At 33.9% G+C, this 27,357-nt stretch overlaps 1 protein-coding gene across 8 annotated transcripts in view; it reads left to right on the forward strand.

Annotated features, from left to right (window-relative positions):
• The window catches only part of LOC111516106 (choline/ethanolamine transporter flvcr2a), a 91,491-nt gene that overhangs the window by 35,006 nt on the left and 29,128 nt on the right, over nucleotides 1-27,357 (forward strand). For 6 of the 8 annotated variants that reach the window (XM_074172520.1, XM_074172509.1, XM_074172525.1 and 3 more), the window contains exon 2: nucleotides 13,838-14,012. In XM_074172520.1, the coding sequence (XP_074028621.1) occupies nucleotides 13,867-14,012 (146 nt within the window). In that variant the 5' untranslated portion in view covers nucleotides 13,838-13,866. Of the gene's footprint in view, nucleotides 1-9,419; nucleotides 9,548-9,785; nucleotides 9,808-13,837; nucleotides 14,013-27,357 lie in introns of those variants that run through there. The other 2 variants (XM_074172516.1, XM_074172533.1) reach the window with 2 other exon arrangements.

The raw sequence follows: 27,357 nt of genomic DNA on the forward strand, positions 1-27,357 counted from the left end.
TATAAAGGTCAATAAGTCACGGAAATTAGTTTTTCGCGAATATCTCGCGGCCTATGGCGCGGAGGTCAGTAAAGGTCATTATAAAAATTATTCCTCATACGATTATCTACAAAAAATATATCTTGTATTTTTGTGTAAAGTCAACCGTTTTCCGACTAGAGCGCTGAGAAAGCGAGTAGAATGCACCTACATAAGGTATTGTATACCGAATAAATATAAGGCGTTAACTCTATTGCTTTTCATTAATGTATTTAAGTTTTCTTAAAACTTCTAACTTCTACTCGGGCGTGCATCGTGTTGTATGGCAAAAAAATGATATCTTCAATATTATCATTAACAAATACACACATCGGAAAAGTCTAGGGATATTTTTATAACATACTAAATATCATAAAAATAAATGCATGAGGTCGTTTAATTTCGATTAAATTGGTACACTCGACCACCCTGTAGATTTCTATAGGTTGAACAAAGCCTGCAAAAACGGTAACTAATCTGTTTTACAAACTAAGTTTTCGGCTAAAATGAATAATCTGAAAGTGTCGAGTTTGTACATTCTATGCAGTTCTTGCTCAGCAATTAAACTGGAAATATTGTGCTTTAACATGGAACGACATCACTTACCATTGGCTGAGATGAATAGAGCTGTAGGGCTTCTTCAAGGTGGAATGCGACAAAATGATGTAGCTCTTCGTTTGGGGGTCTCTCAAAGTGTTATCAGTCGATTGTGGCGGCGTTTCCGTGAAACTGGCAGTCCAGCCGAAAAACATCCAGGGCGAGGACACGCTACAACTGCAGTTCAAGACCGATTTTGGTCTTAACCGCAAGAAGACAACCGACAATCACAGCACCTGAATTGGTTAACGTGTTGCAGCAGACGCACCAGGTAACCATTGGTCGTGATACTGTAGGAAATCGACTGCATGAAGCAGATCTCCACAACAGAAGGCCACTTAGATGTCCACCTTTGTCGAGTGGCAATCGCGGTAGAAGATTAGAGTGGTGTCAAGAACATCAAAACAGGGATGCAAACGATTGGGCCACAGTTTTGTTTACAGACGAATCCAGATTTGGATTTCATCCAGATTCTCGTCGAGTAAGACTGTGGAGACGACCTGGAAATAATGAACGTTTGAGACACGTCCAGGAAGTCCACACATACAGAGGTGGTACAGTAATGCTATGGGGCGGAATCATGATCGGCGGCAGAACCGATCTCGTTTTTTCAAATCGCTCCCTCACAGCTCGACAGTACCTCGACACCATTCTTCTACCTAACGTCCGTCCGTTTGCTGGTGCTGTTGGTGAAAACTTCCACCTAAGGCACGATAATGCTCGTCCACATGTCGCGCGTCTAGTGACTGACTGGCTCACCAACGAAGGAGTTGATGTATTGCCATGGACAGCACAATCACCGGACCTGAATCCCACCGAGCATGTTTGGGACATGCTTCAACGAAGAATTACTCCGCATATGGGGAACATTCACACAACGTTTCAATTGAGAGAGTTTTTAATCGCTGAATGGGCAAATGTACCTCAACAAGACAATGACAATCTCATTTTGTCGATGCACGATAGATGTAGGGCCGTAATAAACCAGCGTGGAGGCCATACTTTGTACTGATTTCAATTTTTTTTGTATTATGATTTTTTTTCGGGGTGCCAAAGAAGAGCCATATTTTTTTTTAGTTTTGCTTATATGCGCACTCAGTATTTTTGACCATTTAATAAATTTTGTTGTAAGTTACATTCGTTTAATAATCACTCGTCAACTTTTTTTTCGCTAAAGCGATCTAAAAAAAATTATTGCCATTTTTAAAAATATCCCTAGACTTTTCCGATGTGTGTATATTAATTATTTATCAAACAATTCTGGTCAAAATACTGTTGTCATTTTTGATGGTTAGTCCGATACCAGTAAAAATATCGAAGCGAAGGAACAACTTAGACGAACCGCAGCAGTTTCTACATCTTGTGAAGTACACTTCAATGAATCGATGGAAGTTCCTATCAGTTAAGAAAAATTTTCATCTAATCGATTTAACAAAACAAAATTAATTGAAATGCTCATTTAGAATTTCGAAAAAGTTGGTATTTCTACAAGACAATCACGTGATGATGCTGACTGATGCTGCTGACTGATGATGACTGCTGAATAGTTGAAACAGCAATTGTAAAATCAATAACTAATACGACAATTATTTTTGGCGAATACATAGATCTATTGGTACTTCTCATAGCACGCACACAAATACTTGATCAACCTACATTCATTCTTTTTTAGAAAGCAGGGAAAAAAAATGTTGAAACAAAAATATACTCGACTGAGAGCCTCAACAAGTATCCACACTGCAAGAAAAATATTCTGTTTCTACATGCTATGACCGGATGTGACACAACTTCAACACTTTTTGGGAAAGGAAAAATTAAAGTCATGAAAATGTTTGAAAAAAGACCCGATTTACACAATTCTGCAGAAATATTCCAACAAGAAAATTGCGCTCGAGATGCCCTTGTAAATGCTGAAATACATTTTCTACTAGCAATGTACGGTGCTCCAAAATCAGAAAATTCAATTGAAAATTAGAGATACTGCAGCTTTACTAAACTAATAAGACAAAGCAAAGCTGTGAAATTTCAATTATTACCACCTACTTCTTCAGCAGCTCAACAACATGTTTATCGAGTCTATTATCAAATACAAACCTGGCTAGGAAAATTAATTGATCAAGAACAGTGGAGTTGGGAGTTGAAAAATAATATATTACAATCAATAACAACTTTATTGCCACCAGCACCCGATGATCTACTAAACACAATCTTTTGTAATTGTACAAAAGGTTGTGGCGGCAATTGTGGATGTAAAAAAATTGGATTGAGATGTTCTAATACTTGTGGACATTGTCGTGGTCAGTCTTGCTTAATTGCAGAGTCTACTAGTGAAAAAAATGATGAAGATGTTGATTTAAATACAGCAATGAGCCCACTCGATGTTTAGTCAGCAACTTTTGATGAAGTTGAAATTGAGGATATCGACGACGAATGAATATAAAAAAAATTTATACAAAACATTTTTTCCCCTAGTTTTCAAAGTACAAATGAAAAATAATTGAGCATAAAATAAAAAAAAACTTTTATTACAGTTCATGGATTATGCCTACAGGGAAAACCATGTTAAAAAGCGCGCCTTGCATTCTACCTCAAAGGTGATGCGGAAACGAGTACATCATCATATTGTAGTCACTTTCTCAGTGCTCTAGTTCGAAAACGGTTGACTTTACAGAAAAATGCAAAAGACATTTTTTGTAGATAATCGTATGAGAACTAATTTTTATAATGACCTTTATTGACTTTCGAGCCATAGATCGCGAAATATTCCCGAAAAACTGATTTTCGTGACATTTTGACCCTTATAACTTTTTTAGCCGGTACGATATCACTGTCGATTTTTCATATCTTCATTAAAATGCCATAATGAAGGTGTATACCAAAATTCAGCTCAGTAGGAATTTTTCCGCAGATAAAACCTTAAATGACTGGACTAATTTACCGATTTATTTTTTCAAACCGTCTCAAGCCTGTCAATTCAGTTCAAATAAAAAGGTGTCGAAACTGTTGGGTTGTTTCAAAAGTTATGTCCGTTTTAAAGTCGTGTGTGTTTGTAGCTCCATATCTCAATAAACATTACAGGGTGAATCAGCAAGATTCCCTCGGTCCATTGCTATCAGGGAATAGTAGATTGAACAACAAGTGATAAAAACGACATATTAATTGCTGTAGACACGTGGTCGGTAAATTAAAAAAGTATTGTCTGCAAAATAGGTTTTTCTGGAATAACTTGGCAAACAAATGTGAATAAAAGCTATCATTATTATTTTCTGAAATATCGCAGGAGCACAAGTAATTCCGTATGGAAAACGATGTAGGCAAACAACCCTGTAAGTGTGGTAATAGTTGACAACTTTTGTGATTTTTTTGTTGAAACGACCTGTTATTAAGCTACACGTCTTAAGTCTACTTAATTAAGTCTTAAGCTGTTAGCAGTTAGAGAAAATGTTTGGCCCCCCTGAAATTGGCTGAAGAAATACTCTATTCTGGGAAGCAAAAAAATTGGATTCGAATTTTTTAGGAACGGTTTTAAATTTTCTTAGTGACATTTTTCTAATATGATTTGGCAATTTGTTAAATAGCCTGACACCCATGAAAATTGGACTTGATTCTGATCTAGCCAGTCTATGATTTGGTATTTGTAACAATGTTGAATTTCTTGTGCCGTAATTATTTTTGTTTAAGAAGGTAAAAGGTCGCTGATCCGATTTTACAAAAATTAACAGCTGGTACATATAAATGCATGGGAGAGTTAATATTCTTAAAACTTTGAATAGATCTCTGCAGCTAGTACGTCTATTTACACTCTGAATGTTTCTGACAGCTCTCTTCTGTAAAATAAATACCCTTTGTGCCTCACGTGATAGGCCCCAAGCTACTATACTATATGAGATTGTTGAGTGTAATTGGGCATGATAGTACATGAGTACCACCGACTTATCTATAATTTTACTGAGTTGATAGATACAGTAACACATAGGCGTTATTTTTTTACATATTTCATTAATATGTTGATTCCATTTACAATCTTCAGTGAGAGTAAGTCCTAGAAATTTTATTGAATTCACCTGTTTCATTAAACCGTACTGTGATTTTAACAGTAAACTGTGATCATGACCATTTGGGGCATAACTAAATCTTAGGAAGGATGATTTTTTATCATTGCAGATTAATTTATTGCTAGAAAACCAGTCCTGGGCTTTTAAAATTTCCCTGTGAGCCAAGTCTACTGTGGATGTAACATTCTTACCACTAACCAGTAGTGTTGTGTCATCCGCATACATTACAAAATTTCTTTCAAAGTCATTGACATAAATTATATAAAGTAGAGGTCCCAAAATAGAGCCTTTTGGTACTCCAATAGTATACTTTAAACGTTTAGATTGATACTGATCTATATCAACGTATTGTGTTCGATTTTAGAGATAACTTTCAAACCATCTACGTGAGTTTCCCCTAAAACCATACTTTTCCAATTTGTCTAGTAGAATTCTGTGGTCTACAAGATCAAATGCCTTACTTAGATCTAAGAAAATACCCAGAGTTCGATTACCCATATCTAGACTATTACATAGCTCTTTTAGTAGTTTTATTATAGCTTGTGTTGTTGAACGTCCCTTTCTTATGCTTATGAAGATCAAAGAATGAAACGAATGAATTTGACACCCATTTTTCATAAACCTTTTCAAAAGCACTGGGGACAGTAATGGGCCTGTAATTTTCAACTAGGCACCGTACTTCCAAATTTCAAGGATGTTTTTCTTATATAGCCCCTTCTTATCTGAATGAAATTTTACCCCTTTTAAATCATAATATTCATCAATTCAAGAAAGAAATAAAATCACAGATGCATACTGCTCAGTACTAATTTAAAAAATTCAAAATTCAATATATGGTAGTGCAATAAAATTGTAAAATTGACCAAAATGTTAAGAATATTAAGAGTTATTAGTAACTAAATGAACTATTATTTTTTTCTCTTCTCCATCATTGTAATGATAGTAAATGAGTATTTTTATAATTATTTTCTTTCACTCACTGTATAATTTTAGGGAGGGATGGAAGATAGCCTTTGGCTAACCCTTTTCCTTTCATGTATAAATGCAAACGATATTATTATTATTACATAAATTTGAATTTTTTTTCTAATGCGTTGAAATATAATCGTTAAAGAAGCCCATTTTGTTTGAACCAAATCATCTGAACCAATATTGAACTTCTCTGATTTTTCCTGATATGAACCGTTTCTCATAAAACAATCTAGATAATTGAAGTGGTTATATTTTTTAGGAGTGAGTAATTTTTGGGAAAGAAAGTTTTTGGCTTTCTACTACTCCATCTTGATACAAATAAAGAAGGATGAGGGAGTCTTCCAAAGAAAGGAAGGAAGTAACTTATACATGGATGTGTAGATCATACAAAGAAGTAACTTTCAGACACAAACTGAAAGAAAGTCTTCCTGAAACAGCTACTTCCATATAAACATTGAATTATACGAAAAAGTTACCGAACTGAACATTGACAACACGACTGTTATAACCATCCACGCATTCTTTTCGTCACCGTAACATGACTTCAAAAGTATCCAATACGAACCTTTGATTCTTCAGTCCACGTGGACTAGTTGGCAGCGGCTTTATTACTCTGTATGGGGTTTCTTGGCCTTTGAGGCGCCGGCACCTTTAACTATGCACCATACCGGTTACTTTGACTATGCCTCAATTAACCTCAGTCAACGTCAACGTTTGCTGTAGTCTTCAAGTTTGATTAGTTAGTCTTTTTATTATTTCTGGTAACTTGAGGGAACACTGTTAAAAATGATTGTGAAAAACATGGATATATACTGTGCTTTTCACAATATTTATAGGGTAACTTCAGTTTTACACAATAAAAAGCGTGATAATGGAATTCACAGAATATCATATGTGAACCAAAGGGTTGAGTAAAAATACGTTGTGAAATTAAATAAATCACAGAAGATTCTAGGTGTACAGTATTGAGAACAGTTTCTCAACTGTTCTCATTACTGTACAGAGTAAAATTCATATTCACCCTTTTAACCAATGTCCTTCCTATTAATACTTGGGGTTTTGAAAACGTAGTAAAATAATTACATTGAACATAATATTCAATTCCGAAGTACAATGTAATTTAGCATACTCCAATCACACAGTAAAATAGAATTTCACATAACTGATTCATACATAATAACTCGCGTGAATTAGGGTTTTATTTTACGTGATACTACAAATGATAGTTACATATATTTCTACATTGTAAATACTGTAATACATTTATAATAAGTCATGTGATTTTCTGCATGGAGATTGTGAAAATTACAGTATTTGTATGGTACAATCACATGACTCAATATGTATGTTCACAGGGGGTTCTCACCGAATTAATTTGGTAATATGATGTTCACCACATGTGATACCACATGATTTTACGTTGGTTACAAAAAGGCCAACGTAATATTATGTGATTTCACAAAATTAATTTTTGCAGTGAATACTCGTAATTAGTTAAGGACCTATTTGAACAGTTGAGGATGTGCTGAATCATACTCCGTTTGAGGTTGCTATTTACTGCAATCTGTTTCACCGAATAGAGTTTTTCAATTGAAGGGGTTATATTTTTTAGGAGTGATTAATTTTTGGAAAGAAAGTTTTTGGTTTTCTACTACTCCATCTTGATACAAAAAAATAAGGATGAGGGAGTCTTCCAAAGAAAGGAAGGAAGTAACTCTATACATGGATGTGTGGATCATGCAAAGAAGTAACTTTCAGACACAAACTGAAAGAAAGTCCTCCTGAAACAGCTACTTTCATATAAACATTGAATTATACGAAGACTTTTGAAGACTCCCTCATCCTTCTTTTTTTTTGTATCAAGATGAAGTAGTAGAAAGCCAAAAACTTTCTTTCCCAAAAATCTAGATAATGTTCCGGATATTTTGAGTAATGGTTATTGCTGTTCCGATGACCGTTATTTCCGGTTGAATACAAGGTATTTCCTTCTCATCCATCAGAAGTGCAGTAAACGTAGTTTCAACAATAGAAAGTACCTGCTGGTTTCAAGAATAACACTAATAATGCCACAAAAGTCAAGAGGACTTACGAATTGCGATAATGAGGGTAAGAAAGGGGGAATTCCTTGATTCCGGCTACTTTCTAAATCACTTATAGTTACTGATGAAAATTTCTTACTGCATCAGTGGCGTAAACTGGCCTGCTTTCATTAGGGAATAATTTTATAGTTATTAACGTTAAAAGGCCGATAAGTAGCAAATAACTGATGATGTTGAATATTGTATACAGTGCTTTTCTTTAATGTCCCCCCCCTTTTATTATTTGAACGGGTCAACTCAAAAAATTGATATTTGGGATAATGAAATTAATGCATGAATACTTTATTTTGAAGTTAAATTGACAGATAAAACTTTCATCTGGGAAAAAATTAAGGGGGGTCTTGTGGCACATTTTTTGAAGCTCCTGACAAATGCTTCACAACCCTAGAATATAATGTCAATATCTTCAACTAGTACAAAATGGCGGAACTTTTAATAATCACCGAAATACATTGACATTTAGATGCTCGAAATGGTTGCCTTGAACTTCTTGACATATGAACAGTATATCTGATATTTCACACGTTTTGCTTCAATTAGCCCCATAAAAAAAGTCCAAAGGTGTCAAATCTGGCGAACAGGCTGGCCATTCTGTAGGACCTCGTCGGCCAATACAACGACCGGAAAAAGTAGTATCCAAATAGTTTCTTACTTGTCTGGAGTAAAGTGGTGGTGCCCCATTTTGTTGGAATACAATATCCATAACGAATTCATTAGGATTCGCTTCGATGATTTCAGTGATGAGAGAGTCAACAGTAGCTTTCAACATATTCAAATACAGTTCCTCTGTTGAATTTTGATCAATAAATAGAGGTCATACAATATGGTTTCCCAATATTCCTGCCCAAACGTTAATTTTTTCTGAATATTGGGTATGTGTTTCCCGGAAAACGTGAGGTTTGGTGTCACTTCAATAACGGCAGTTTAGTCTGTGAACATTGCCGCACACAGTAGAAGGAGATATCTCACAAACCTTCGCGATGGAATAAGTAGACTGTCCAGGATTTACTATCATCTCACCAATTATTTGCACTTGCTATTCTTCCGGAATGGACGGATGACCTAGGGGCTTTTTGTTATGTACCGGTAGTGTACATTTGTAGTTGTGAATTTGGATACAAGTACCCTTAAATATTTTCTACAGATAGGACGATTCGGAAAACGTTCATTGAAAATCCTTTCGGTCTCGTGAAAGTTACGCGTCGCACCGTAAATAAAAATCGCTTCAATTTTTTCTTCCAATGGACGAGAATTGACCATTTTAGAGATTGTTAACGTGGTTCCTTTCTACTCGTAAAACCGAAAACTAATTAAAAACCCATCTGTTAGTTTCACAAAATAAAAGAAAAAATTAAAAATGTTTCATATTTCATTACATTTATTAGCCCAAGGGATCGTTAATGACCCATATCAAAAGATGAATATCATAAGTCTATATTTTTTTTCAACATTTTTCTTGTGTTATTCAATACCCAAATTAATATATACAGAAATATTGAAAGGTTTTCAACAAAAAATAATTCTGAGCATGAACAGGTTAAAGATAGAAATCGCCTATAGAAGTATCAAAATGTACCAGTTCTGAAGTATACGTTTCATTGAGAACGATATCATTACGCGGCATTAACGAGCATTCTTAAATTGTCGCTTGTATAACTCACCTGTTTGTTGTTTATGATGAATATATTTCACTATAAAAGTGAGTCTTGGTCATTCAGTCGTAGAGGAAATGTGGAACCACAAACAAGTCGGGATTCTGCAGTGAAATAAATTGTGTGTGTGTTAGGATTTCCCATGATTATTCATGTGAGTGTAGAAAAGTTCTTGCAATTATGATCATTATCGGCATAATCGCTGTATTGTTGTTGTTACGTCTAGTGAACGGAAACCCATAAATATAAACATCTTGTTTCAAGGTACCGCGGAATCGCTGTTTATATGACGTAACATATACGGTTAGAATTGTTTAAAATATTTCACGCTTCAATACAAAATCTCCGCCATTTTTAAGGTGAAAGAAGTGGACCAGTGACAATTTATTTATTCAAAATTTGGGATACAAACCGGTAAATACCCTTAGAAGCATCCACCAATAGTAGTGGTTACAGAGAAACTCGATGTCTAATAAACTAATAAATTTCGTACGTACTAACCCATTATTCATTATTTTTGCCAAAGTCCAATCATCCCAATCGAAGAGCACAGCGGATCCAAGACCAAAAAACGCACGCCAGGTTCGATCAAATGTCGATGTTTTGCTCATTGTTTTCTTGGATTACCGTGGCATAATGCGGAGTTTTTGTTACATAGTCGTACGGTCACGAAAAGCAATACGAAGAAAAAAATTCATTGCTTTTGCATCATGACAACTCCGTAATGATGCCTCAGCCACCGTATTCACCAGATTTGGCCTCCTGCGATTTTTTCCTGTTTCCAAGAATGAAGAGACCAGGAATCTGTATATTGCAAGCAAACGGACCAATACAACTTTAACATCGCTGCTGAAGAAAAATCCGATTTTTCATTAGACGAAGTAACAGTAACTGATTATTTTATAGCATTAAAATAACTTGGGCCCAAAAAATGTGCTGGTGTAGATAATATACCACCTTATATTATAAAAAAGTTGTTCGGAGTTTTTCCAAGAACCTTTGATTTATACAGCGTGACTCACGGTCGATGGTAGGTTAGACGTTTCCGGAAAACGCAAAGCATGATTTTTCTGAAAATTTCACCTCTCACATTTCCTTACCCGTTCTATCGATATAAAATATTTTCAGCATTGCGGCGTTGCCACTTCTATCAAAAGTCCTAGTAATTATATTTTTTTAAATGGAACACCCCGTATATTAATACATTTTTGGAATCGCTCTAGTATTTTAATATTTTTCGTTAATAATGTCCTATACCTATCTCTATCTGTTTTCGAGATGAAAAATAAATTGTGCTAAATATGGTCCAAAACATAGCTTTAATTGAAATTAAGTACATCAGTACTCTCAATTCATGAAAAATTGATATTTTGATGATAGTTTGGACAAACTCGAAATATTCAAATAACACCAAGAAATCGACTCCATATCATACAGGGCGTGGTAAAATTACTATTATTTCCATTGTGCATAAAAGTAGTCAAAAGGTCATTTTTTCAAATGAAACCCCCTATATATTATTCGGTAAATTGAAAGAAGGTGAAAAATGCTTCAAGATGATATATCATGTCCCTATACCTAAATCGTCAAGTTTTCTCAATAAAGTCGCTTCTTCTAGAAACATTATTTTTTTTTAGAATTTGGATTTAGGTAGCACTGGAATTTTATCAAGCTTATAGCAGTTCGGTTACTTTTAGAAGTAATTTACAAAGAGTTATCGACGGTGTTTCGAATCATCTTCCAAAATGAATGCAAATATCGATTATTTAAACGAAGTTCTAATGAAATTATTTATTATACACATGAACGAAGTGATCAAATCATTGTCAGAACGTGTAAAAAATTCAACCAAATGTATCCTGAATTAACACCAATGAACGAGAGGACGTTTGTAAGGTTACAAAATAATTTCCTTAACTATGGCTCAAAGTTTCCAGGGAACAACTGTACCAAAAATCAGTCATTTCTAGGTAAAAAGTAAGATTTTGTGGGCTAAAACATGTGAAAGTACAGACAATAACAGAATAGGATGATTTAAAATAACAAAATTGTAAACAAAATATCACATTTTCACAATAAATGCGGAAAATGTTGACCATTACATTCTAAACACTTTCAAATGTTTTTCAATTTCAATTTCCTGGGGATCCAGACGTTCAATACTCCGCACTATTTGCCGTCGCAATTCTTCTTTGGTAGGCACTGGAGTACTTTATACCCTTTCTTTTAAAACACCCCATAAAAAAGTCAAGTGGCGTGAGTTCGGGTGATCTCGGTGGCCAATCCCACGGCCCTAAACGCCTAAACCAACGATCGTCGAAGAGTTCGTCAAGTTTCCTGGAAACTTCCTGGGTGGAATGAACTGGCGCTCCGTCCTGTTGAAACCACGAATTCCTATATTCCTCTAAAGGCAAATTTTCAAGAAAATCGATTACAGTCGTCCTTAATATTTGGAGATATCTCTCTGCATTCAGTGTGTCTTCATAAATAAAAAAGCTAATTTTATTGCTCTTCAGAATACAGAACACATTCAGGTCAAATGTTTCTTGAAAACCCATTTCTTTTGTAACATGAAGATTATGATCAGCCTAAAAATGTTTATTCCTTCTATTGAAAATACCATCCCTCGTAAATTTTGATTCGTCGCTCCAAATTATTTTTGACAAAAATTCTGTGTATGAATCAAAAGGGATTCACAAAAATGCATTCTACGTTCGAAGTCTTCTGCTTTTAGAGCTTGAACTTTGGTAAATTTATACGGATGCATTCCGTGATTTTTCAAAATTCGTTGTACTGAAGCATGTGATTCACCTAAATCTTTTTCTGCACTGCGAATGGAAGCTTCTGGATATGCATGAAAATATGCCAAAACGTTAACAGTATTGTCCTCATTTGAAGTAACAGGTTTTGGTAATGTTGAAGGCGCTTTTAACATGGAGCCATAGTTAAGGAAATTATTTTGTAATCTTACAAACTTCCTCTCGTTCATTGGTGTTAATTCAGGATACATTTGGTTGAATTTTCTACAAGTTCTTGCAATGATTTGATCACACTGTCCGTGTATAATAAATAATTTCATAAGAACTTCGTTTGAATAATCAATATTTGCATTCATTTTTGGCGATTTTTTGAAACACCGTCAATAACCATTCATCAATTACATATAAAAGTCACCAAACTGTCATAAGCTTGATATTTCCACGGCTACCTAGAAATCAAATTCTTTAAAAATTATTTTTTGTACAACTGTTATTGAAAATCTCTTTGATAGAAACACTTCAATCAGAACACCTACCAAAAATCATTTAGAAAAGTTCACACATGCAGTTCATGCTATTGGTATTATTAAATCCCTGTGAAGTTACTGACGATGACCAAGTAGTATTCAGTCCAACTGTAGAAAGTCCTTCATGACTAACCAATATTAACGTGAGTTGGCGTATATAGTTGTAACATATGCCTTCTAATCCAAAGATCGTGTGTTCAAATCCCATGGACCCTATAATTTTTTTTATTATCAGCAGTAACGTTATGCAAAAAAAATTGTATGATACATTTGTTAAAAGTGATTTTATTTTGCTCCTGAGTTTGCTCCACTTGCTGACGCTCGTTTTACAATAATCCCCACTCACAAGATAAAATACCACTTTCAACACTTGTAGGTAAAACGTGAATAACTATTTTTCCACAAAAACGGCTTTATTAAGAAAACTTGACGATTTAGGTATAGAGACATGTATATCATCTTGAAGCATTTTTCACCATCTTTCAATTTATCAAGTAATACACAGGGGGGTTCATTTGAAAAAATGAACTTTCGACTACTTTTATGCACAATGGAAATAATAGTAATTTTACCACGCCCTGTATGATATGGAGTCGATATCTTGGTGTTATTTGAATATTTCGAGTTTGTCCAAACTATCATCAAAATATCAACTTTTCATGAATTGAGAGTACTGATGTATTTAATTTCAATTAAGGCTATGTTTTGGACCATATTTAGCACAATTTATTTTTTATCTCGAAAACAGATAGAGATAGGTATCAGAAATGCTTCGAGAGTTGGAATCAAGGCTGGCACAAGTGTATTATATCTATTTATCTATGAACTGTTTTTTCGCGAGATGCACGTGGATAAATTCGAGTTTATTTATGTCACAAACGTACGTTAAACGAAAAAAATTCACTAGGTTTTCTCAGAAAGAAATGAGGACTGTGAAAATAATTTTTACTTTTAAGAAAAACTCATCATCGGTCGTCATCATCAAGGATGATAATTATGTTATATTTAAAAAAGTAAAACCTTTGGAACATCTGTTCTTACTAAGTTTGTTATTGAGAAACATGCTTATAGTTTACTATTTCTTATCTGAGGAAAAACAAATTTGCTATTAAAGCACGGAATAGATTATGCTGACTCACAAATTTCTTTTCATTTCAGCCCCGTCCCAGAACTATAATTACCTGAAAATGGGAGACCCTGAACAAAAACCCAATGAAATGGAAATAAAACTCTACCGATACAGATGGGTTGTTTTGCTGATATTTTGTTTATTTACTGTTATCAATTTCATGCAGTTCTTGCAGTTTACTATTATCGCCAACGTGATAACAAAGTGAGTAAACAACATTTTCATTTGTCGATGACTCACCCTGTAATCCTGCCCAAATTGAACTGATTTTCAATTCAGAAACGAAGTAAACAACTCATTGAAATATTTGATAAGCTTATTTTCCCTTCACGGCATAGGTATTTATTGATACCGTTCTTAAGATAACATTAAATTTGAATTTTCCTTTTTGAGGTGGTTTATACTTTCTAAAATGTTCAATGGATTTGTTTACAAGACAAATAAGAACCGTTATCCTGAATTTGAATAATTATTATTTATTCCATAACTTAGAGATATTTGAATTGAAGGGGTTATTTTTTTAAGAGTGATTAATTTTTGGGAGAGAAAGTTTTTGGCTTTCTAGTAAGTAACTTTCAGACACAATCTGAAAGAAAGTCCTCTTAAAACAGCTACTTTCATATAAACATTGAATAACACGAAAGAAAAAAATCTTTCGAAACAAATACTTCTATATGAACACTGAATTATAAGAAGATACTTTTCTTTACTCAGTTTGTATTTCAAACATTCGTTGTGGAATAAAAATCAGATATCATTCACATGAGTTCTACTTTAAATTAATGGTAACAAATTGCACTTACATGGAGCACTGTCATCCTCACTGGTATACATCGATGTTTCGCCTCAAGACACTTGCTCTAAGGCTCTTCAGTACCAAATTGGATAACATTATAGAAAATACACACAATTTATTCATGAATTACGATTTTGAATGTCACGGAATAAGCTTGATTTGCTTATGTCATCGATGACATCGTAATGACATTCATTCACCTATTTGATTTAATCCCAGCCAAGAGGAATCTTATTTGAATTGAAGGGTTTATATTTTTAGGAGTGAATAATTTTTGGGAAAGAAAGTTTTTGGCTTTCTACTACTCCATCTTGATACAAAAAAAGGATGAGGGAGTCTTCCAAAGAAAGGAAGGAAGTAATCAATTTAAAAATAAGTAACTCTCAAACACATGGATGGATGTGTAGATCATGCAAAGAAGTAACTTTCAAACACAAACTGGAAGAAAGTCCTCCTGAAACAGCTACTTTCATATAAACATTGAATTACACGAAAGAAAAAAAATCTTTCGAAACAAATACTTCTATATGAACACTGAATTATACAGAAGATACTTTTCTTTACTCAGTTTGTATTTCAAACATTCGTTGTGGAATAAAAATCAGATATCATTCACATGAATTCAACGGTTACTGTCATATACAGTTCGAACATTTAAAACAACGTCATGTATTTATTACTGGATTACTTCCTTATTGTTGAATTAATCATTAGAAAAAAATATAAAATAATTAATGAATTTCTACTTTTATTAGATATCAATTTTTTTTGTAAGCGGTCATCTTTCAAATTCTGTCCGTTAGACTCCAAGTATCATACTTTTTCGAAATCAGCTCGTTACGGATTATCTGAAACTAACACCAAATACAGGGTGTTGCATTTTAAAAAATTACCGATGACGTCATCACATTAATATGGATAATGTATAATGAAATTTTGTTGTAAAATGTAGAATAATAAAATTAAAAATCGACGTGTTTCAGGTTTCTGTAAAACGACCTTTGGTTTTGGAAATATCGAATTTATTCCATACTTAGCGAACACACTGTATATAGCTATGCAACAAGACAAGCAGATAACCTGAGATCAAACAGGTTCCGCCTAACCTAATCTAAGAAAAATTCACTAAATTAATATGTCTACAATATATTGCCATCGAAATTGAAATCATTAGGTATACATTTATTCAAAATAAAGATAAAAAACTTACTTTTGATGCATTGTTTTTATTCCACAGAGGAATACATTGAACATTTCAGACTTTGTAGGAAATAAAATTCGTCTCGCCCAATTTTCCAATTTTATGTTACTTTCTATGGTTTTTTTGACTATCGTTTTTTGTTTTAATATTATTTTCAAAAATTACATTATATTACAGTATAGGTTATATTTTAACAATTATAATTCTACGGTATTGTCCTTTTTTTTCTTTTTTTTTTTCTTTCTTAATATAACATGCTAAAAACAAACATGTATTGTAATGTCAAATAAAATATATTATATTCTTTAATTTATTCAGTATGGCTGGTTGTAACTGGAATGAACTGTATATTAAATTTGAAGGGCGTCAAAATATAACCAGGTCCATGTGAATCGAACTACAACAAAGTTCATACTTAGGTGAATTCTAGATAACCAATGAGTCATTTGTATAAATACAACTATTTCAAAACAATTGGACAATAGCGGTCGATTCTCCATCATTTGCCTAATCTGGCATGTTTGTTCATGTCTAGCCTCTTTTCCAAGTGTTATCACAGGGTGACTCATTCACCAGGTCATTTTCTATAGCCACTTTCTTAATTACTTCATATCGCTAAATAATTTTATGGAAGATCAGGGACCCTGGCTTTGTGGGCTGTGGACAAGAAAAAACAGGTAAAATGTAACAATTTGTTGAATGTATTCTTTTCGTCCACTTGAATTATGGAAATGATAAAACTAACAGTTGAAATTGAATTCATTCTTGGATTTTTCAAAAGCGAATAGTTATTTGTCCACTCTTTAGCTCTTCAACTATAACCTAGAAAAAGCTGAATAGATAAAAAAGTATAGAGTATTCATAGTATGAAATCAATTTCATATGGTTTTTTTAAAAACTTGAGTGAAACTTACTCTTCAACAAAATTAATCTGAAAAATGATTGAGGAACATTGAAAAATAGAAATATTTCTGGCATCATGTTGTCAAAATGATAGTCCAGTCATTTAAGGTTTTATCTGCGGAAAAATTCCTACTGAGCTGAATTTTGGTATACACCTTCATTATGGCGTTTTAATCCTCAATTTCAACTCCATCAAAAGTTGCTGATAAATCATCGAGTGGACTTATTGCTGTATTCAAATCAACATCTACATCATTTTCTTCACCAGTGGACCCTCCCAGCCCCACTGTTCTGGATCAATTTCTTTTCCTAGCCAGGTTTTTATTCGATAATAGACTCGATAAATATGCTGTTGAGCTGCTGAAGAAGTGAGTGGTAATAATTGAAATTTCATAGCTGTGCTTTGTCTTGTTAGTTTAGCAAAGCTGCAGTATCTGTAATTGTCAATTGATTTTTCTGATTTTGTAGCACCGTAAATTGCTAGTAGAAAATGTAGTCGAGCATTGACAAGGGCATCTCGAGCACAATTTTCTTATTGGAATATTTCTGCGGAATTATGTAAATCGGGTCTTTTTTTCAAACATCTTCATGACTTTAATTTTTCCTTTCCCAAAAAGTGTTGAAGTTGTGTCACATCCGGTCATAGCATGTAGAAACAAAATATTTTTCTTGCAGTGTGGAGACTTGTTGAGGCTCTCAGTCGAGTATATTTTTGTTTCAAAATTGTTGTTCCCTGGTTTCTTAAAAAAAAATGAATATAGGTTGATCAAGTATTTGTGTGTGCTATGAGAAGTAACAATAGATCTATGTCTTCGCCAACGATAATTGTAGTAACTATTATTTATTGATTTTTCAATTGCTGTTTCCACTATTAACTATTAACGAAACCTCTATAATATAAGTATATTTGTCACAAAACGCCCGAGTTGAAGTTAGAAGTTCCAAGAAAACTTAAATACGTTGATAAAAAGCAATAGAGTTAACGCCTTATATGTATACGGTATACAATACCCTATATGAGTGTATTCTACTCGCTTTCTCAGCGCTCTAGTGCGAAAACGGTTGACTTTACAAAAAAATTTAATAGACATTTTTGTAGATAATCGTATGAGGATTAATTTTTATCATGACCTTTATTGACCTCCGAGCCATAGGTCGCGAGATATTCGCGAAATACTGATTTTCGTGACCTTTTGACCCTTATAACTTTTTTAGCCGGCACGATTTCAATGTCGATTTTTCACATCTTCATTAAAACGCCATAATGAAGGTGTATACCAAAATTCAGCTCAGTAGAAATTTTTCCGCAGATTGAGGTTTAAAAAACCTAAAATGACTGGATTATGACGTATTTAATAATATAGATTCATGCTGTAATACTCATCTTTTTTTCAATTGGTTATATTTTCAGATTCACTCGTTTAGTACGAGTTCTTCGAACCCGGTAAAGATTTTTTTCAGCGAATTGAATGGAAAATTAGTATTGCCATCTGTTTCATTTTCGAAGTGGGGAGTTTTTTTCACTGCTCGAAAGTAGGAGGTTGTGTTGCCAGATCGTAGTTCAGGCTGTTGACACCGAAAAAAAATCACTGATCATATAAAATCAAAGAAATAAGAAAAAACATTATTATCATTCCATAACGAATGTTAGGAGTACAAACTGAATAGGAAAATGTGATTTTGTATAATTCAATGTGCATATGGAACTGGCTCTTTCGAAAATATTTTTCTTTCGTGTAATTCAATGTTTAAGTACAGTTCTAGTTTGTGTCTAATAGTTACTTCTTTGCATGATCTACACATCTTTGTATAGAGTTTATTTTGAAATTGATTGTTTTCGTCCTTTCTTTGGAAGATTCCCATATTTTTTGTTTAAAGATGAAGAAGTAGCAAGCCAAAATCTTTGTTTCCCAAAAAATTAACGAGGTAGTGGTTTTACGAAATGACCTTCACAACTAAAATCTTTTCAATTTCCGGCCTCTTTCCGTTATACCGGAAGTTGAGGAATTAAAGTAAAAGCTAACCTTGAAAAATATAAACAAAATTAAATTACTGTATTCGATATCAATAAACAAAGATATAATTCATCTTTCACCAACGACACAGTTAATATTAGTTCATTTGTTTTCAAGGCTTTTTTGATTTGGTATTGCTTTGAATGATTTACATTTCAAATATTTCCCAAAATCGGATATATCTTGCCAGGGGCACCTTACTTTTAACATTCATAGCATAAAAAGCTATTTTATAAGAATATAAAACATGATTGTTCCCAGAAAAATGAAGCATTATCGAAAACTAACTTTTAGATAAAACGGTTGCAGAAGTTTCCTGAACAACAATAAACAGTTAGGCACTTTATGTTATCCCTCGTATGAAGGGTGTGAGTGGTTTCTGATAAATCATTTAGCAGCTTCCTTAAGAAGCTTATCTCGTTTATTTCTCTATGATCACCACGTTCTCGCAATCGCGACATTTTTTTCCATTTAGTGGAGTGTTTGTTTAACTTATCTGAATAGTTGTTTGGATTTGTTGCATATGGTTAAATTCTGTGACACTTTTTCAACGAATATGTTAACGTCAGGGTGGGAATTTGGAAAATATTTGAATACGCACCTATGATTCCTTTGAAAGAACATCCTTAAAGAGGAAGTTGTTTTCAGACAATGATTTAACTCAAGTGGGTAAACTCTAGGTTGTTCCAAAAGTTTTGTCCGTTTTGATGTCATGTATTTTTGTAAGATGCAACAATTTTTATCAATTTCTCGTCCGAGATAGATTATTTTGCAGCTCTTCGAGCTTCAGATACACTTCCACACTTCCAAATTATTATTGAGTATAATGTATCAACCAGTAAATAATACAAATTATTTATTGTTGATACCATTACATCAATTCAGTAAATTTATACAAGGTATTATTTACTGAGATTCGCAATTCATTATACAGTGCATTTCTTTAATGTCCCCCCTCCCTTTTATTTTTTGAACGGGTCAACTGAGGAAATTGAAATTTGAGATAACTAATAACACCAGTAACGTCAATATCTCTACAAATATTTATTATTCTCTGCCGTATATTCAATATTGAAGCAAGTGCAGTTTCGTACACCTTTTGCTTCAAATAGCCGTATAAAAAAAGGCCCAAAGGGGTCAAATCTGGCGAGCGGGCTGGCCATTCTGTGGGACCTCGACGGCCAATCCAACGACCGAGAAAAGTAGTACCCAAATAGTTTCTTACTTTTTTTTTGCAGAAGATAATCAATTAGAAAAACAACAATAAAAATAAAAACAACAATAAAAATTTATTTGCGCTCCAGGGCGACCTCATTGATTCCAGTGGCGCATTTGCTTTTTCAGCTGCAGGAAAACCCGAAAAAACCTGCTGCACCACCATCATCTGAAGATCTTGATCTACCAATGTCCTCTCTCTCTCTCTTATAAAATAAAATGTGGGGTGTCTCCAGAGGCTCCAATAAATTCAATGCATCGCCAGAACACTTCGTGACACGACTATCGTCTAACTTAAACCAGTCCGTTTCGTCTTTGACCAAGGCGTAATAATGACCAAATTCAACGCCAGAACCACAGTGAACAATGACTGCATGCATATTATAATAGTGGTCTGCTAGATTGAAATGTTTATCTATTTCGAACCTTCCAAAGAGTTTCTCGCTTCCGTCAGAGGTTGAGTCTTATTTCAAGATCATCAGTGTTATTATTAGATTGACTGGTGCCTCAGTTATACTTGTTTCCTTGTAACAGCCAGTTAGTTTGGCGCATGTTTGGCAATACAGTCGATCATCACCTGTTAAAAATTCCATTTTCAGATGATTTGACAATAAGCTTCGCACGGACTGGTTATTAGTCATATTAGGAAAAGCTAAATGAAGTTCCAGAAATTCACATAAGTTTTCGCAACCTCTTGAACATTTACTACAAAGTAAACAAGTGAGGATTTTTCCAGCAAAAGATTTACAACCACAAGACGAGATGGACTGTATGGAATCGTTCAATCCAGAGCGGTCAGAAGTATTGATTTTGATATTGTTTTGCTCACGAACAGTATTCAGTATCATGTGTAATTCAATGTTTATATGAAAGTAGCTGTTTCAGGAGGACTTTCTTTCAGTTTGTGTCTGAAAGCTACTTCTTTGCATGATATACACATCCATGTATAGAGTTACTTATTTTCAAATTGATTACTTCCTTCCTTTCTTTGGAAGATTCCCTCATCCCTTTTTTTGTATCAAGTAGTAGAAAGCCAAAAACTTTCTTTCCCAAAAATTAATCACTCCTAAAAATATAAATCCTTCAATTCATCTTTATTGCATATCTACAACATGAAACAAACCTACATACAAAATTTCAGCCTCCAAAAATATAGTGGTACGGAGAAACAGTGATGAAAAGGGATTTTCATATGTAACCGCGGCCCTTTCATCCCAAGGGGGACGCCCCGGTTGGAATATTCAAAAATCCATTCTTATTGCACATCTACAACATGAAACGAACCAGACATACAAAACATCAGCCTTCGAAAATATAGCGATACGGAGAAACAGTGATGAAAAGGGATTTCCATATGTAAACGCGGCCCTTTCATCTCAAGGGGGCGCCCCAGTTGGAATATTCACAAATTCTTTCTTATTAAACATCTACAACATAAAACGAACCTACATTCAAAATTCCAATCTTCGAAAATATAGCGATATGAAGAAACAGTGATGAAAAGGGATATACAAAATTTCAGCCTTCGAAAATATAGCGATACGGAGAAACAGTGATGGAAAGGGATTTCCATATGTAAACGCGGCCCTTTTATCTCAAGGGGGCGCCCCAGTTGGAATATTCACAAATCCTTTCTTATTAAACATCTACAACATAAAACGAACCTACATTCAAAATTCCAATCTTCGAAAATATAGCGATATGAAGAAACAGTGATCAAAAGGGATATACAAAATCTCAGCCTTCGAAAATATAGCGATACGGATAAACAGTGATGAAATGGGATTTTCATATGTAAACGCGGCCCTTTCATCCCAAGGGGGACACCCCGGTTGGAATATTCGAAAATCCATTCTTATTGCACATCTACAACATGAAACGAACCAGACATATAAAACATCAGCCTTCGAAAATATAGCGATACGGAGAAACAGTGATGAAAAGGGATTTCTATATGTAAAAGCGGCCCTTTTATCTCAAGGGGGGCGCCTCAGTTGGAATATTCACAAATCCTTTCTTATTAAACATCTACAACATAAAACGAACCTACATTCAAAATTCCAATCTTCGAAAATATAGCGATATGAAGAAACAGTGATGAAAAGGGATATACAAAATCTCAGCCTTCGAAAATATAGCGATACGGATAAACAGTGATGAAATGGGATTTTCATATGTAAACGCGGCCCTTTCATCCCAAGGGGGACACCCCGGTTGGAATATTCGAAAATCCATTCTCATTGCACATCTACAACATGAAACGAACCAGACATACAAAATCTCAGCCTCCGAAAACATAGCGGTACGGAGAAACAGTGATGAGAAAGGATTTTCATATGTTAACGCGTCCTTTTTACCCCAGGGGTGTAGCCCTAGTTGGAATATTTGAAAATCCTTTCTTAGTACGCATTTGAGACCTAAGAAGCACCTGTGTACCAAAATTTAGCTTTCTAGGACTTACCGGTACAAAAAAACAGAGCTGAATAAGTGAGTGACTTTTGCATTTATTAATATAGTTTCCGAAATGAAACCCCTAATATGACGACTATAACATACAAACTGTAATTGTTTACTAATCTCTGAAACTCGTAAATTTTAATGTAGATATAGATGATTTTATGTATTCATTTCTGATGAGTCATAATGAACTATCACTATTAGGTGTTTGATCAACTTATCGGAAAATAAAATGAGTTTGGTGTTAGTTGAAAGTCTCTAATGGGGAATTTATGACAAGTTGAATTGTTTGTTAAATATATAATAATGCAGAATTACAGCATTCGTTTATTATCTGAGTAAAGCCGATTAATCTTGCACAATACTCAGATTCTGTATAATAGAAAGTTGAATGCATTACCCAGGGCATTACAATGCCCAGGGCATTGACCCAGGTTCTCTTTACCAACATCTCGGTGAATAAATTATTATTTGTTTCAAATTATAGGCACTTCTTCAGGTATGTCATACGGTTCATCATAATTTTAGTGACTAATTTGCAACATTTTCATAAGTTACTAAATGAGGATATTTCAGATAGATTAACAGCTCACAACTGATAATGGAACAGGGCATTTCCAATAATTGAAGGATTTTGTAAAATCAGTAGGGGTCTGATAAAGTTTATTAATTCATCATTTATATGTACCTACATCCGACCAAAATCGGATGAACACTTAGGAATTTCTATTGTGAAACATTCGCTTTTCCAAGAAAAGTAGATCTTTATAATGCCATTTATTGGCTGTGTTGAATCCCAATATCATAGACAAATAGGATTAAATAATGACAACCATTGAATCAGTGGCAGCGTAAGACATAAATCTATATGGGCAAGGTACATTTTGCGAGGGACTCGGTGCAATAAAGGTTCATAAAATTAAAAATAAAACACTCCCATTGAACAATTTTTAATTTATCAAGAAACACCAAAATGTTTACAAATGTAACTTTTTGGAACATTAAATAACAAAATAAAAAAACGGCTCAAAATTAATTAAAAAAAAATTATATCTTGGTATTGAACCCCCAGTCAAAAGGACTAACACTGCGGCTATTTACTCACTTTACTTCAATTGAAGAAACAAAAAATTTTCTCTCTCTTGTTGATGAACCAGATCCTCATTTTCTCCCTTTATCACAGTATGGTCTCCTTGTTATAAATCAAACGCTCTTAAGTGATGCTGTGTTAAAGTGTAATAAAATACTGGAAACTCTGATTCAAAAATAACCAAATTTTATACACACGTGAGTACACTAGATAACATTATACGGTGGAAAAATCACTTGATTCAATCCATGGAAAAGCATTGAAATAGAATTAGTGGGAATATTCATACGCATTGTCAGAGAAAGACGTACTCGGCAAAAAAATGAGACAAATACGATGAACTCTACGAAAAGACCACAGTAATTCTCGTTAACTGAAGGTGTCCATATACTATATACAGAGTGTTCCATCTCAGACGAGCCACTCCGTGTTTAAATCTAATGTTCAAATTGTCCTCCATTGACTTCCATACAATAATACTTTCTCTCAAACTAATAAATAAAAAACAGCAAAACATTTTCTTATCTTGCCTTAATTTTTTTGTGCTTAGAACGTTTGTTCGATCATTTCAGAATTGAAATCAATATGTTGAGTTAATACTTGGTGTACACATTGCAAGAACGTGTTGAGCTGGTTACCAAAAACAAAATTGTGCCCAGTCCAGTCATTTAAGCTTAAATTAGGTAAGAATCTCGGAATTCGAGATACCCAGCTGTAAGTCTGTAAATACTTATATATTGACACCCTAAAAGTTGTCTCAAAACCCACATATGGTAGGGTGTAAGCAACTATTAAATTTCAAGGTCAAAGGTCACAAAAATCGGTTTTTTGCGCTTTTTTTGGAAATATCTCATTTCCTATGGGTTTTTTGCTATTTGTATTTATTATCAATATTGTAGAATACAAAATTCTCTACAAATTATGTTAAAAAAAAATTTTTATACGGTGATCCGTTTTCGAGATAGAGGGCGGAGAGCGCGCGGTCACAGCATCACTTCAGGTCAACCGGAGCTTACGAAATTGGATTAGAGTCTATGAAGAAGATCACCGACTTATCATTTAATGAAATAAAGTTTAAACGCTCCGAAAAAGTAATGCCGCTTTCCAGTGTTAACAAATCTGTAAAAATAAATGATTGTAAAGTTGCAGTGGATCCATTATTACTCTTCCAAAGAATTACTGTCAGCAAACGATTTGAAAGTAATCTTGAAGAATATCTTCAATATGAATTGAGTCCGTATCCAACAGCTCTATTTGATAATGATGGCATGAGAAAAACAACAAAATCGTCATTGTATGACAACATGAGCCCAATTGATTTTGTTCTCAATGAAAATAATGTGACGTTCATTATTGATGGCGGATTTCATCTTCATCATGTTGTATGGAGCAGAGAAGATACTTTTTCTATTATTTTTGATAAATACATGAATTATTTACAAAGGCATTACAGTTCCAAAATAATTGTTGTATTCGAAGGATATTCAAACTACAGTAAGAACGTGAAAGCTATGGAGCAGCAGAGAAGAACTGCTGCACTTTCAAAAACGTATGAAGTTTGTTTCGATAAAACAATGGTTGTACCAGTTACTCAAGAAAAATTCTTATCAAATCGAAATAACAAAGATAAGTTCATTAATATGTTAATTGAAAAATTACAAGCTGCAAATATTACTACTAAACAAGCCAGAGATGATGCGGATGTTCTTATTGTTGAAACTGCATTTGAAGAATCAAAGTCTAAAAAAACTGCAGTTATAATAGGAGAAGATATTGATTTACTTGTCATTTTAATTGGGCATACACTGTCTTACGAACAAGAAATTTTCCTTTAAAAAAGTTGGGAAAGGTAATGTAAAAACGGAGATATACTCGACTAAAAGTTTTGATAATTATCCTGTTTCTAAAAAACATATTTTATTTCTGCACGCATTAAGTGGCTGTGACACAACTTCTGCGCTTTTAAAAAAGGGAAAAAATAATTTTTAAAAGTTTTTGAGAATCTGACAAATTTGGATGAACTAGCTGCAGCATTTGAGGAAGAAAATTGTTCGGTCCAGAGATTATTAGAGAGTGGAACTCAAATCTTATTGGCAGTCTATAATGCTCCGAAATCTGTGAAAAGTCTCGATCATCTTCGTTATATGCATTACGTCAAGTCTACAAAACTTAATAAACCTGTGCAGCTTTCAAATATTCCACCAACAAGTGCAGCTGCTCATCAGCATTTCAACCGTGTATATTATCAAGTTCAAACTTGGTTAGGACATGATTTGGAACCCCAGGTATGGGGTTGGGCAATGCGAAACGATTTTCTGGAGCCTATCATGACAATTTTACCACCTGCTCCAGAAGATTTGCTAAATACAATTTTCTGCAACTGCAAGAGTGGTTGTGGTTCGCGATGCGGATGCAGGAAAGCGGGCTTGCAATGCTCTTTAGCTTGTGGCCAATGTAATGGGCAAGCTTGTCTCAATGCTCTACCATATCAGAGCGACATTAACGAAGATGGAACTTTTGACCCCGAAATCATGGAAGAACTTGAGACAAATGTCGTTGAAGACGATAATGAAGACCAGTTTGAAATTTACCAGCAGCCAGAAGACGACGATGAAGAGGAAGAAGATGATTAAAATTATAAATTGTAGTTTTTGTACCCTTTATTCCATTTCTTTACTTTCAATAAAAATAAATGTATTCAATGATATTTTTTGATAAAAAGATTAATTCATAATTTATTTGTTTTTTTTTCATCATGTAAGAAGTTATAAATATTAATTAGGTTAAAATTCAAATATAATTCCTATATTTTCATTAACAATTCTGCAATTACATGGGCAGGTAAGTGCTGTTAAATAAATTAATACTGAATAAAAAGTGGATAAGTTTGGAAAAAAATGATAAAATATAATATAATAGTTAATAAAAATTGACAAATATTTATAATCATTGATTTATCGATAGTTCATCAACTGTATATGGCGCGTTTTCGACCGGAGGCACCGGTTGACCTGAAGTGATGCTGTGACCGCGTGCTCTCCGCCCTCTATCTCGAAAACGGTTCACCGTATAAAAAATTTTTTTAAACAAAATTTGTAGAGAATTTTGTATTCTACAATATTGATAATAAATACAAATAGCAAAAAAACCCATAGGAAATGAGATATTTCCAAAAAAAGCGCAAAAAAACGATTTTTGTGACCTTTGACCTTGAAATTTAATAGTTATTTACACCCTACCATATGTAGGTTTTGAGACAACTTTTAGGGTGTCAATATACAAGTATTTACAGACTTTCAGCTGGGTATCTCGAATTCCGAGGTGAACTTACCATAATGACTGGACTAGTGTGGTTACCTTACTCGAGATTGTCGACTACTTCACTCACCACATTGAGAACGGCCTCTGCTGTAGAACGGTACTTGTGAAAACCAAACTGAGATTCGTTGAATAATTCACAGGTTTAGAAATATACCTAGTGGTTTTAACGGTACTTTTTGTGCAGATAACGGAAAAAATAGTAAAAAAACTCTATCACCTATAGATCAGTCACAAATTTCACCTGAGATTTTCTTATTAAATAGGTTTTTAGGTTCGGTATGGGTTCGATGTTTCTGTATTATATAGCCTATATAAGCGGTAAATTGAGTCTAAATTATGGAGATTTTATGATGAATAAGTTACTACACAATGTAAAATACAATTTTAATCTATTTATTTCAATATCAAAACGATTTAGTACGAGATCTGGGCCTCCCAAAGGAAGCAGAAGTTTTAGGGTCTAGACTTAGAGAAAGACATATGTTAGCCTTCGGTGTTTCATTTTCATGGTATCGATTTAGAGAAAGGGAATTTGTCCCTTCTTTACACAA

This window comes from Leptinotarsa decemlineata, unplaced genomic scaffold (assembly GCF_025532065.1).
Source record: "Leptinotarsa decemlineata unplaced genomic scaffold, Ldec_3_MD MMD2_P_RNA_scaffold_12, whole genome shotgun sequence".
In the NCBI taxonomy this organism is placed as follows: domain Eukaryota; kingdom Metazoa; phylum Arthropoda; class Insecta; order Coleoptera; family Chrysomelidae; genus Leptinotarsa; species Leptinotarsa decemlineata.